Here is a 14,700-nt window from a genome sequence, read left to right on the forward strand (position 1 = left end):
CAAATAAAGTGAGTCTTGGGGAAACTAAGGTGGGGCTGTTTCATGGGCGTGCTGAGGGACTGCCCGTACCATTACACATGGTGCCTGAACAGGGACTGAAAACTCCCTCCCAACAAGGAGGGATGAGAAGCCGAAGAGGTGCTTGTGCTATCCATGGCGATGAGATGTCCAACTTCCCAGGCTGGAGCATACAGCCACAGCGACAACCCCAGAAGTTCTGGTCTCAGGCTTGGCGAGATGCCCAGCAGTTTCAGGAGTAAGTGGACAGGACGGCATGTCACAAACTCTGAAAGGAAAGGAGACGTGGTCCTGCCAGTCGTGTGCACGGACTGTTACCAACAGGGGCATATAAGTTGCGTCTGCCACTGGGAAACCTGAGGCTGTGTGGAATGCTGGCTGACGTGGGATACTGAGAATCCTGGGGAGGTCTGGACTGTTAACGATGCTGGGCCCCAGACAGCTGCAGAAGCTGAAAAAAGTACTTGAGGGGTCTCAGTTTTAGGCCAGGAAGGGTGATACCCTACTGGTTATTTGTTTTAGGTGTGGGGAAGAAGGGCATGTCAGAAGATGGAATGATTATGGGGAAGTAAGAGAGTGTAGTAGGGAAGCTCCAGAAGCAGATGCCTGGTGGGGGTAGGGGTCAGTGAGCTGTAGGGGCCGAGGTTGGCCATGGATTTCAGACTTTTCCCCACTTGCTGGGAATGCCTTAACTCAGTCCTCTCGCCCTCAGAGAATGTGTGTGGGGAGCCTGAGTAACTTGATACAGGACCCTGAAGAAGACAGTTAGCTGCTCTGAATGGCAGCAGGGTTCCCGAGCTGGGGGAACTAGGGAAAAGACCAAAATGAGGTCAAAGGTTCAGGGGGCTCTGATAGTCTTATACAGTTAGATTTGCAGGCCCAGATGCAGGTTTTCCTACCCAACCTGGATAAGCAACAGGAACAAATCCAGTGCTTAAAAGACAGACAGCCATTTGGTTGTGGCTAAGATGGGGCAAATGAATCCACACACAGAAACGCAAGTGCAACATTCATCCGAGGAAACTCCCAAGTTGGCCTCCAAGAAGCCCAATAGTTGAAGAAAGAACAGTAGTACTTGCATAAAGAGGCGAAGTCTCAGCTGGAGGAAAAGTGGAAATCTTTGCAACTCTGGAACCAGAAACTGCAACAGGATCGTCAGCAGCTGTGCAGTCTCTTTGAGGCGCAGGACCAATTGCAGAGCCAGCAGCAGGAGCAAGAGATGGCTCTGCAAGCTGGGACCATATCTAGCTGTTGAAGATCCAGGAGATGAAGCTGCTGAGGGACCATATCGTAGTGTGGCAGAGTGAATAAGAGACACCAGGGGACAACCTCGACACTCAGCTGCAAGAATCCCTCTGAGCCAACAGCTGCATCATGAAACAGTTTAAGGCACTAGAAAGGTTAAAGATGACGACTCAGGAGAGGACAGAGGAACGCAACAAGAGCACTAACACAAAGGAAGAGATGGAAGAGCCCCAGGATCACAAAGAAGGGCAGTGGTCGGAATTAGAAATAACGTGCAGGAAACTTAAGGAAGACTCTACTAATCTGTGTGCCCCGAGTGCTAAGCTGCAGGCTCGTATCACAGAGTTCGTAAGACAATTGGCCAAGAAGGAAGAGGAACTATCAGCAGCTGTGGTCAAGGTGGAAGAGGATGCAACCCAGAAAAACATGGCACAGAAAGCAGTCCATGAGCTCAGGTCACTAAACTTCAAGGAGACCTGGAGTTGGAGTGAGCGGCCAGAAACAAAGTGGAGAACCAGAAGCAGGAGTGAGGGAGGAACCGGAGGCACTGGAAAAGGAGCTAGAAGGTACACTAGAGACTCCACTGTTGCACAATGGAATCATTGGTCAAACTGGGAACAGGAATTGATTTTTCTGAGGAAGACCCTGGATGATGAGGATGTGATGTTTTCTCAGGGTGTCCAGAACTGAGTGCCCTTGTTATCCCTCTGTGATGGGATCCCCGGAGTTCAGCCTAAAAATGGGGGACCGCTGTACCCCCTTAACTCTCCAGCCTATCTCTCACTATGCTTTGCTAGTGACAAGCAGCAAACCCCTCCAGGTGCTGTGATCACTCAGCACAACCACATGTGGAGTCCCCCACCCAGCTAGATTGCATGAATGCTCCCTGACCCACATACGAATCACACAGAGAAAGGCACCAGCCAAATTCCCCCCAGATCCCAGCCTTGTACCTCAGGAATATACCATCTTGCATTGCTCCACACACTTCTGGCAAGCTCACTGGTAAAGATAAACAGTTAAACAAATGTACTGACTACAAAAGAAATATTTTAAGTGATAGGCAAAAAGTCAGTTACCAAAATAAAATATAAGCACAGTCTAAACTCTCAACCGTATTAGACTGAGCAATAAATAGATTAAGCAGTTTTTCTCAGCCCACTGGATATTGCAGTCCTTAATATACAGGTTTGTCCCTCAAACCTGGGCCAGTCCCCTCTGTTGGAGTCTTCAGTCTTTTGAGCGTCTTTGTTGCTTGTAGCATAGGTAGGGGCAGGAGGAGGCCAAGCATGGGCCCTGTGTTCTTTTTTATATTTTGCTTGGAGAACACAAGTCCAGGCATGTCTGGGTGGGCATTGCTGAGTCACCAGGCAAGGTTGAGCAATTCCCCTCGTGTGGCCTAATGTAGGTGAGTCACTGAATTGTAACTTCTCTGCTGGAGAATGGCTGGTGATGTCTGTTTAGCACCCATCCGGGCATTGGTTACCTCCCTTGTCATTGTCTCCGGAGAGCTAGTATCTGGGCGCTTCCCAAACCCACAGCATATTTTAGTGACAACCATACAACACATTCTCATAACGTCATATTCATTGATGATATACATATTTAGATGGAACGATGGGTTTCAGCAGATCATAACCTTTCCCGTGATACCTCACATGTAATGCTTTACATGCAATATCACAATTATATGTAAATGAGGAATATGGGGGTTACAGGGTGCTCCCCCGAGGTATAGAATGTCACACCCTCTGCCTTAACAAAAGAGAGATTTGTTGGTATTAAACTGAGTGACAGCACCATGTCACCTCAGTGTGTTAGCCAACCAAACTTCCTAGGACTCTGCTAGCCTTCTTTGCCTTGCAGGCAACACTTGATACGCCCTAATCCCCAAACTCTGGAAGAGCATTTCTCTGCAGTATCCAGCCCTTGTCACTGGACACTCACAGACATTGCCAGGTTTGCTGTCTCCAGAGACAGTATACACACCAGCCTGTTGGCTCAGCTGAGGAGGATCCACACTTTACTTTAACATATTGCACTGGTATGAACTTACAGTAAAACAAGAAAAAGAGTTTTATTAATAAAAGACAGAGATGTAAGTGATACTAAGCAAAGATAATAGAAATTGAAAACGGCTACAAATAAAACGAAAGTATAATCGTGAATAACCTGTGTCATAGGTTAAGTATAAAACGTAACCTGCAGCACAGGTAAATCAAAATTCCTTTGTCTAGGAAAAAGCTGCTTGTCAACCCTGCCTGGGACACAGATTCTAAACGTAATTTTAGTACCTGCATACAACTTTTTAATTGTTACCTATTAGTGAGTTTGTCAGGAGTCGCTATTACGTACCAGCGAACCCTTTGCCGGTAGGTACTGAAGGACTCTTAGTGTCAGAGGCGAAGACTCAGACACAAATCCAGGAGAGGAGGTGGAGTGAAGCAGTGTAAATACAAGCAGTGAAGGAGCTGATAGAACTGCTGGAAGGAACCAAACAACTGATGGTGAACTTTGAGATGACAAAGCAGGCTCTGGAGAGTGAGCATGCAGAACTGTCCACTGGGGTGAGGATTCTTCTGCAGAGCAAAGAGGACTCTAAACACAAGCATCAGAAGGTGGAAGCCCAGATGCAAGAACTGAAAGTAAAATGTACTGAGTTTGAGTGTGCAGCTGGAGCTGGCTATGCAAATCACCAGACTGCAGGGTGAGCTGGACAATGTGTCAGGCCTTCTGAGCCAAAGAGCCGATCACTCAAGTCTGCATAAGATTTTGTTGCCTTAGAGTCTCATCTTCAGGGTACTTAGGAGTGGTTGCAGGAGGAGATGGACCAGGAGCTGAGGCAGATGGAAGAGAAGGAGGAAAATGGCTCCAGCAAAGGGAGAGGAGGCGAGGCTGTGAGGTCCACCTCCTGACTGAGGATCAGAGTCACCCAACTCTAGGAATGGAAGAGTAAAGGCATAAAGACAAGAAAGCAGTGAAAGGACAGAGAGACTACAGGGAGATGTCTCATGGCAAGACAGCTGTCAGGCAGCAACGTGGTACTCAGTACACACATTCACATCCCACTACACTGTTGCCCAAGGCATGGCCACAGACACTGATATGGGCCATGCCATACTACAGACTGCATTTACTCTCACATCCTTGCACCCACCTCCACACTGATCACTGCTCGCTACTCACCTACATTTGGAATACATATAGGGACCATCACTCGAAGAACAGGAGGAACATACGACACATGTGCGGGTCAGCAGACACTGCTACAAAACCTTCTGGCTCCAGTGCACAGCACTCGTGCGCACCCACGTTTGGAATACAAATAGGGGCAACACATCTTGAAGAACTTCTGGTTACAGGTAAGTAACCTCCTCTTCCTCTGCTGAACCCATCTCGCACAAAATGCAAGAGGATCAGAAATGGGCTCACAAGTCATTTTTTGGAGGCTGCAGGGATGAGATGTGGTCAGTAGGAATTTGAAACTCAGACAGGAAGTTAGGTTGGATGGAGGATGATCTAAACTCTGAAGAATGTGCCTGAGGGTGTATCTTGCCAGGCTACTCTTGAAGACACCGGGAGTGGCCTTATGTTCATTCATCAATGGGACAAGCTTGGTGCTCTTAATTGTCTCTGATATGGCTGGAAGGACTAACCTTGAATTACAACATGTTCAAGGAACTTGTTTGATGTAAGAGCTATATGAGACATTGGGGAACACAACTTCTGGTCTCTACATACTTTGGTGACAAAGACAAAAATATGGCTAATGGACTTAGACTTCCTTGGGGCTGCTAAGCAGGAGATGCTCTGCAGCTTGGAGGAAATGGTGCAGGGGAAGTGGTTGGCCAGCAGCTCTAGTGAAATCAACTAAGAAACTTGTCCTATTGAAGTGCCTATGTAGTCAGAAACTGACAGTAGACAGGGCCTGGGAGGGAGGTAAGTGAAAAGAGTGCAAAGAAAAAAGAAAGGGGGGGGGTACTCGCTGTGTAAGGGTCAGATTGAAGCCTGCAGCCTGGGGATAATCAACAAGGCCCTGTCTGGCTTTGGATGCTGAGTTATATATAAACAGGAACAGGAGAGAGAGGAGTAGAAGCCACGCAGGCTGCAGTGGGTGGCCATTGCTCTCTCAGGCACTTGGAGACACACCTGACCTGATTCAGAGACCCTGAGCCTGGATCCTGATGAACTGTTACATGATTCTTGGAGTGAAACCGGATTAAAATGGGAAGTTGGATTTTATTAATAGTATGTTGGCTTCTCCTTGCCCTGGGCAGTTAGTGAGTCTTGTGCTGCTCCCCTTGGGGAAAGTAAGGCAGTGCCCACCTGCAAGGCCACATAGGGCTGCAATGGGGCGCTCAGTCACTGCCTGTACCGTTACAAGGAAACAATGGAAAATCAATTGAATTTAATATCAAAATACAGAAGATAAGCCTCAGCATCAATTGGATTATTCATTTCTTCTTCGAGTGCTTGCTCGTGTCGATTCCATTCTAGGTGTGTGTGTGCCCACATGCACAGTCGTTGGAGACTTTTGCCTTAGATTTTTTTGCCGGGATGATGCTGGCCTCGATAGAGCAGTGCTGCAAACTGAACTCCGAGCTTACCTCCAAGGATACTGCTTGTGAGCGACCTAGAATGGAATCGACATGAACAAGCACTTGAAGAAGAAAAAACGGTTACCGACTGTTTCATAACTCTTGTTCTTTGAGATGTGTTGCTCATGTCCATTCCATTACCTGCCTTCCTACCCCTCTGTCAGAGTTGTCAGCAAAAAGGAGCTGAGAGGGTGTAGGGCTAATATACCAACGCATGACCGCGGCACTCGAAGGGGTGCTACAGCCAAACCTACGGCTACTGCAAAGGCAAAAATCTCCGACAACTGTGCACGTGGGCGCGCGCACCTAGAATGGAATGGACACGAGCAACACATCTCGCAGAACAGTTACAAAAAGGTAGGTAATTATTTTTTTTCATACTTATTTCAATAAAAGCCTCCATTTTTAATTTCAATAAAGCTGCCACCTCAAAGTGCTGCAGATCACCGTAGTTCTTGCTGTGATAGACATGGGGCAGATATGTAATAATTTAGAAATACTGATTCATATTAATTTATCAGTACTGCATGTCACCAGGTCATGAGAAATATTTACTGAAATGTTTACGGTGTGGGAGTTAGTTTAATAATAAGGTGTTAGAGGGAAGGTAACAGGTAATTGGGTTCAGATGAAACACCTCCGGGTAAACGGTGCTGAAGGTTAAGAAGCAATACCTGTGCTGTTAAGCTGTGAAGATGCTACTTACAAGTGCCAACTAATTTATAGAGCTGTTTTGCTCAGACTGAGAACTAACAAATCAAAAAGACACTAAAGAGTGAAAAAGAGGATTCTGGAGAGAGCGGGAGGCAGTTGTTGGGGGCTGTTTTGGGGGAAACAGACAGATACAGAGACAGGATGGGTCTGAAGGACAAGCTCCTTTCTAAGCTGTCTGGGAGATGGTAAGCTTTAGGTAAGACAGGCCTTTTAATGTTTCAAAACCCCTTTTTCCAGTTATGTGCTGGGATTTTGAGTTGCAAGTTCATGCTCTGCCTGTTTGGTTGATAGACTGACCTCAGCCATCCTGAAATGGTCTGAGGTGCAGTCTGATGCATAACATCACAAAAGTACACAAGGCCATGTGTCCGAGGAACTTGAGGCATGTTCACATGTATATAATTGGATGGTCTTGGAGATCTCTTATGATGAGATTGTGACAATAATAAATTGTGTTTTTCCCTAGATCTTTGATGACGCATACAAGTCCCAGCTCAGCTGTGTAGTAGTCGATGACATTGAAAGGCTCCTAGGTGAGTCATAGAATTTTGGTTGCACCGTGCAACAGACAAAGTAATGTTACAAATCAGAAATGATTCAGGAACCGTAAGTGTGTATGGAGTCTAATCTAAGTATGTCAAGTATCAGGGGGTAGCCGTGTTAGTCTGTATCTACAAAAACAACAAGGAGTCTGGTGGCACCTTAAAGACTAACAGATTTATTTGGGCATAAGCTTTCGTGAGTAAAAACCTCACTTCTTCGGATGCATACTAATCTAAGTATGATGATTCAAGAGCCTTGAATTGATCCTCCATGTTGGACTAAACATGCATCATTTCTGAACTCCAGCAGTAATATTCTTGTCTTCTACCTCAGTGTTGGCTTCATCTTGTTCAAAGGTATTTGAGTTGGTCATGGTGCTCCTGCCTCCATGTGCATCATTTTAAACTAAATGAGATTTATAGGCTTAATTAACAAGTCAGAAAGGGGCCTGATTCTTCACTGTCTTGCACTTTTGAACAGTCGTTTACAACTGTGTAAAATACTACAGTAGAACCTCAGAGTTACAAACACCTCAGGAATGGAGGTTGTTCGTAACTCTGAACAAAACGTTATGGTGGTTCTTTCAAAAGTTTACAACTGACATTGACTTAATACAATGAAACTTTACTATGCAGAAGAAAAATGCTGCTTTTAACCATCTTAATTTAAATGAAACAAGCAGAGAAACAGTTTCCTTACCTTGTCAAATCTTTTTTAAACTTCCCCTTTATTTTTTTAGTAGTTTACATTTAGCATAGTACTGTACTGTATTTGCTCTTTTTATTGTTTTTGTCTCTGCTGCTGCCTGATTGCGTACTTCCAGTTCCAAATCAGGTGTGTGATTGACTGGCCAGTTTGTAACTCTGGTGTTTGTAACTCTGAGGTTCTACTGTACCGTCAGTCTGAATAAATGCAGAATTCTGACTTTCTAGCATTTTACACCCACTCGTCACAACTGGGACTTGCTGTACAAGGGGCAAGGCAGTGGGGCAGCTACCCCAAGGTGTCTCCATTGTAGAAACCAAGACAATCTTAAGAGCACAGTAGAGTGACCATATAACTCAAGCACTGTAAGTGCAGGAATGTGGTTTGTGGGGGAGTTGTCACCTGTATTACAGGTCTGATGCATTTAATTGATTTTTTTTTAATGCTTTTGGGTTCCTGGAGTTGGATTTCTGCAGTATTTGTTTTTGTTAATGGATATGCCAAAAAGAAAAAAGGAGAGACAGACACTTCTGGGGTAATAGACAGGCACTGTATATTGAAAGCCCTGGTTATTAATGCACTTTTGTGGGCACAGATTTAGGTCATCCAAGAAAAATGGTTTCCTCTCTATTTAGCCCACATACCTTACAATGAGGCAGCGTCTGTTGAGGAAATATTCAGAACTAGAATACCGGAGGTGTCCTGCAGTGAAAGGAAAGGCTACTGCTCTCTAGGGAGGCTTATTGAGAAGCAGCCGTACAGCAGGCCTTCACAAGTGACAAGGAAATAGGAACAGTGTGATCTCTGAATTTAAAATCCAGTATTTTTTCCCGTTGCTTCATTGTGACTGCAAGGCTGAGAGTGAAGATTTCCCTTTAAACCACTCTGCTTTCCTTTGAGGAGCACAATGGAATTTGAAAAGTGAACCAGAAAAGTTTGATTCCTGCTGTACAACATTATCATGTTTATTAGTGTTTTTTCCCTTCCAGATTATGTTCCTATTGGACCACGATTCTCCAACTTGGTTTTGCAGGCCCTTCTCGTGTTGCTAAAAAAGGCACCTCCTCAGGTAAGAAAGTTGTATGGTAGGATGAGAGTTTCCATGAGCACTGTCATTTCTAGAAGTAACCTGCAGGAGAGGTCTTCACGCCTGGCTGACAGACAATTAATTGTAGCAGTGGCTAACTGCTATTGGCGGAATAAAGGTTTTTAACTGAGTTTATCCTGATTCATTGTTGTTTATTTAGCAACACATTCAGCCCTGGATAGCTGCACATTGCTTAAGTAAGAAGGCAGCATGCTGAATACGCAGCAAGTTTACAAAGTGAAGATTAAAATTCTCTGGTCATTGATTTGTCTGAGAAACAAACAGTAAATTCTAATCTTCCCAAACTCAGATCTAGTTGTCTTTCTCTTATCTAATTTAAAAAAAATGAATTTCCTCCAGTGTTTGTAAGTGCTTTCAGTTGAGCATGGGTTTTTATGTTGTCTGCCTCAGTTGAAATCCCCAGGTACCTGTGAAAATGAATGTTTTTAAAGTCTGATGGTAGACTCCTTAGTTAAAAACTGGGCTTGGAAGGCCTTTGTACTTATGTTCGCTGACATGGTGAAGTTTAGGTACCTTGCAAATGACAACTTAACTTGGTTTGCTTTAGGGGAGGCAAGGAGAGAGGGTCTCTAGCACCATTTCCTGGCTATTCATTTGAGTTCCACTGTATGAGCCTGTGAAATGTGGAATAAGGGGAAGTTGAAGAAAGGCTGTGGCAAAGGAACCAAACAACACATCCTGAATAAATTGGTAGCCTATTCTCATTGTCACATGCTGGAAAATAAAGTAGTAATTATAGAAGTGGGTGACAAAATTCCTACTGGAGTACAGTACCTTAGTTCCAGGGCTTCTGCTAGTAGCACCAGCAAACTGCAAGAGAGAAGACTTCTACTAAAGAGCTCTTTGTCCTGTACAAAGCACTTAGTGAGTGAGATAATATCTTTTATTGGACCAACTTCTTTTGGTGGAAGGTCAAGCTTTCAAGCTTCACAGAGCTTTTCTTCAAGTCTGGAGAAGGAAGCAGAGTGTCACAGCTAAATACATGCTGGAACAGATTGTTATGTATGCAGAAGTAATAAATGTTGTAGGAGACCACTTAAGATGAAGTGGGCACTTAAAACCTCTGATCTTAAATGGTCTCCTACAAACATCTCTGTAAATATCTTTAACTGTAGCCTTTCTAAGAATAATAAAATAGGATTTACTACAGAAAAAGCCTTTTTTCTAAGCCTGGTTACTTAGACTTATTTAAATGCCCGGCCATGTGGACACTAATATTTGTAATAATGTGTCTAAGAAAAACAATTAATTTAGAACATACCTATTTTACAAAAAGTGAAAAACAAGAGGTATACGGTACAAATCAGTTAACTCGACCTGCTTGTTCTTTCCCTTCTCACGTGGCTTGTTGTCGTCATTCACTGTGTGTTCTCTCTAGATGGCGACCTGCTATGCGCAAGGACCTTTTCTTCTCTATGTGCAAAGTGCTAAGGAAATCATTTATTTAAGCAACAGAATTGCTGAGAGTGAAGAGATAAGATGAACCATTTCAGTTTGTTCCAGTATTTCTTGGGGGTTTTAAAATATGGTTTTACATTGTTTGGAATAAAACTAAACTTTGCATTTCCTAACTTGGTTTTGAACTACATAGGGAGATACCTTGCACTCCATGCTTTATCACAGTTAGAAGCCATGGTTTCTTGTAAGAAGCGATCTTTGAGTTTCCTAGTGTTTAAGATCTTTTCAGGATGCAGTAAATATTGCACCCTTTCCTTCACCCTTCATAACTTGGTTGTGAAAGTAACATAGCCTAAAAAAAATCAAAAGAATCGGCATGTGCAATTCACTCCTCAGGAGCCTCATGTGTTTCCATATTGGCAAGAAACTTCAAATACTATTTATAAAGATCTCTTAAATAATGTAAGCCAGGCTCTGGGGCATTAGTGCTCTCCCTTAAAAACAAACACAAGACTGTCCTTGGAACGATTGGTGGTAATATCTCATACCAAAAGATATTGGTGTGGAGTTAGTGATGGAAGTGAACTCTGTCTAGCCTTACTGAAAGGGTCACTTGGAGAAAGGAGCCTAACAAAGTGCACCAGATTTGGATAGGTGTATCCACTGCTCATTTTTTGCCCCATTTGCATCTCATTATCCCTGCAGTCTCATAGGAGTGAGATGCAGGGCTCTGAGTTATCTGGTGAGTTTATATGTGCTCTGTGACATTTCAGATGCCTTTCAGACTGGAAGGCATAGTGAGTATTGTAGAGAGACCCCATAGCAAGCTTCTAGTTTTTTTATATGCTTTTCATACTGCTGTGACTGTGAGTGGAGAATTTTTCCATTAAGAAAGAGCTATCAAAGCTTTTGATACGGTCTCCCACAGTATTCTTGCCAGCAAGTTAAAGTAGTAGGGATTGGATGAATGGACCATAAGGTAGATAGAAAGCTGGCTAGATCGTCGGGCTCAACAGGTAGTGATCAACAGCTCAATGTCTAGTTGACATCTGGTATCAAGCAGAGTGCTCCAGGGGTTGATCCTGGGGCCGGTTTGTTCAACATCTTCATTAATGATCTGGATGATGGGATGGATTGCACCCTCAGCAAGTTCGCGGATGACACTAAGCTGAGGGGAGAGGAAGATTCGCTGGAGGGTAGGGAAAGGGTCCAGAGTGACCTAGACAAATTGGAGGATTGGGCCAAAAGAAATCTGATGAGGTTCAACAAGGACAAGTGCAGAGTCCTGCACTTAGGACAAAAGAATCCCATGCACCGCTACAGGCTGGGGACCGACTGGCTAAGCGGCAGTTCTGCAGAAAAGGACCTGGGGATTACAATGGACGAGAAGCTGGATATGAGTCAGCAGTGTGCCCTTGTTGCCAGGAAGGCTAACGGCATATTGGGCTGCATTAGTAAGAGCATTGCCAGCAGATCGAGGGAAGTGATTATTCCCCTTTATTCGGCACTGGTGAGGCCACATCTGGAGTATTGTGTCCAGTTTTGGGCCCCCCACTACAGAAAGGATGGGGACAAATTGGAGAGAGTCCATTGGAGGGCAGCAAAAATGATCGGGGGTTGGGGCACATGACTTACGAGGAGAGGCTGAGGGAACTGGGCTTGTTTAGTCTGCAGAAGAGAAGAATGAGGGGAGATTTGATAGCTGCTTTCAACTACCTGAAAGGGGGTTCCAAAGAGGATGGAGCTCGGCTGTCCTCAGTGGTGGCAGATGACAGAACAAGGAGCAATGCTCTGAAGTTGCAGTGGAGAAGGTCTAGATAGTTTTTCCTAATATCCAATTTCACTAGGAGGGTGGTGAAGCACTGGAATGGGTTCCCTAGGGAGGTGGTCGAATCTCCTTCCTTAGAGCTTTTTAAGGCCCGGCTTGACAAAGCCCTGGCTGGGATGATTTAGTTGGGGATTGGTCCTGCTTTGTGTAGGGGGTTGGACTAGATGACCTCCTGAGGTCTCATCCAACCCTAATCTTCTATGATTCTATATCTCAAACCCACAATGGGGCAGGAAAAGGGCGAGCAATTTTTGGAAAGGGTGTTTCCTTTAATCAGAAAGGTGGTGACTATGATATTAGCTTTGATCAGGGGAAGCGAGGGGGTTTGAGAGAGTCACAGGGCTTCATATGGAGGTCGAAAAGCCAGAAGGGAGAGGTGGGGATTTGGCATGGTAACTACTGGCAGGCAATACTATGTAATCAGTCATTCCCACGGTGAGTGATTAGTCTGCACTAGCTGCTGATTTTGGTGATGATTCTACAGACTTATGTGCTTATGTCCCACATGCATAAAATTAAGCAAGCCCATAAGTCTCTGCAGGATTGACACCTTTGTTCAAACTCACTCCTAATAAAAATACCCTGACCCTTACCAACCATATCCAAAGCACTCGTGAGAGTTGCCACTGAATAGCAGAAGAGGCAACCTTCATCTCTCACATTGCTGTCAAACAGGCCTTTTGGCTTTATTTTTGTTGTCAGTGTGCCCTGCAGTGTGCACAGTATCGTTTGTCTGACAGGGGTCTAGACTTATAGGAACCACGAAGATGGGGTGAGTGGGAGACAGCTGAACACGTACTCCTGGTGTAACTTCGTAGGTTACACATTCACACAGTGTTGTCATGTCACTCACAGAACAGAGACTTAATCTGCAACCAGCTTCCCACAACTACCACGGGCAAAATGAGTGTGTAAGAGGGGCATTTCTGGGCCACTGTATTATCATGCATCAAGATGCATGGCTCTGTGTTAAATTGGCTTATGGAAGCTACCTCCCAGATTCCCCCTCTCCCCATTGAGGCTGTCGTAGTCTTTACGCTTCCCTTGCAGGACTAAAAATGCTAGTCAAATAGCAGCCCCTGGGAGTTGGGATTTCTGGCTTGTTTGCTATTTAAAAAAAAATCGCAAACAAAATCTATGAGACTTTAGAAGCCATAGAAAACCACTCTGAGTTTGCTTTAAATTCCTTGTTGCACTCCACGATTCAGAGTTTCTTTGAGCAATGCTTAAAAAGTGGTATCTATTACCAGTTCAAGAAGACGGAAAAACATTGTGTTTTGTTTAGCATCTTTTTAAACCAATTAAAAAGCTTTTCTAAATTGGATTGAAGAGAAGAAAATAAAACATGTTCTCCTGGATCTTTATTTCAATCAGATTTCCCTGTGTTCTGCAGCAGAAGAGATGGGGGTGGGGGAGAAATAGAAAGATTGAAAAGGGCTGTCGCAGCAGGGAGCCAAGCTGGAGAAAAGGACTTCTCTGAGAACTAAGCAGCAGCAGCTCTGAAAGCCTAAGAAGCTGCTTCATCTACATGCAGAGTCACACAAGGCATGGGGACGCTCACCAACACCACAGAGATTTCACATGTGCTTCCCTGCTGGTTCCTATGAAAAGCTAACAATCAGCTCGGAGAGTGAAAGACCATTGCAGCATCCCCTAACTAAGTTGGACGTACAATTTGTTCAGTGTTGTGAAATGTCCGGCTTAGCAAGATGCTCTCGGACACCCTTGCGAATGCCCTTCCTATGCTCCCTGAGGCCCCCTCCTCCTTTTCTGGGACTCGGCAGGCTTCTGCAGATTTGTGAAGGCTGGAGGGGGAGGGGAACATGCTCCTTGTCTGGTATAGTTCCACATGGAGAATAATGATGTCCCAGCATTGCTGGACATGTGCGTGTGGGACAGTAGGTTTAAAAAATAATAGAACCAAATCCTGCTTTCCTGTATACTGGTGTAAACTGGGAGTAACTTCATTTTAGTCAACAGTTATTCTGGATTTACATCTGCACAACTGAGAGCAGAATCTAGCCTATTGTTTGGGGGGAAAAAACCACCACCACAAACCCATCACTTAGGGAAGGATTCCAGTCACCCAAAAGGCCTGTTAAAAAGCTATAAGGAACCAAGGACAAGTGAATAGGAAACTTCTGGAATAGCTTTATTCTCTCCCTCTGGGTTCTGTCATTGCCCAGCTGTAATGTAGCTGCAGCTTCTCAGTCAGGCCCTTACCTACTCCTTTATCATGGAATGATCAGATTTGCTGGATTTGGTAGTTGCTTGGAACCCAGTTTGCTCTCTTGGGGATCTGAATAAACTTGTGTGTAGCAGAGTCCCCCGGTAGTTTATATAGAATCCTGTCTGTGCATTGAAGTCATTTGAATAGTGTTGAACACTGAAAAATCTATATTGCTTCAGAAGAGGGGAAAATAACTCTGTTTAAAATAATTAGCACTTACTTTTTAAATTTGGGTAAGTATTAACCCCAATATGCAGATCAAGCATCTGAGGCTCAGACAGGCTAAGAGACATGCCCATGGTCATTCAGTAAA

General features: G+C 44.5%; 1 protein-coding gene across 3 annotated transcripts in view; it reads left to right on the forward strand.

The window, feature by feature from the left end:
* The window catches only part of NSF (N-ethylmaleimide sensitive factor, vesicle fusing ATPase), a 165,357-nt gene that overhangs the window by 121,725 nt on the left and 28,932 nt on the right, over positions 1-14,700 (forward strand). For all 3 annotated transcript variants that reach the window (XM_054014424.1, XM_054014425.1, XM_054014426.1), the window contains exons 16-17: positions 7,042-7,108; positions 8,813-8,892. In XM_054014424.1, the coding sequence (XP_053870399.1) occupies positions 7,042-7,108; positions 8,813-8,892 (147 nt within the window). The remainder of the gene's footprint in view (positions 1-7,041; positions 7,109-8,812; positions 8,893-14,700) is intronic.

Source organism: Malaclemys terrapin, chromosome 25 (genome assembly GCF_027887155.1).
Source record: "Malaclemys terrapin pileata isolate rMalTer1 chromosome 25, rMalTer1.hap1, whole genome shotgun sequence".
NCBI lineage: Eukaryota > Metazoa > Chordata > Testudines > Emydidae > Malaclemys > Malaclemys terrapin.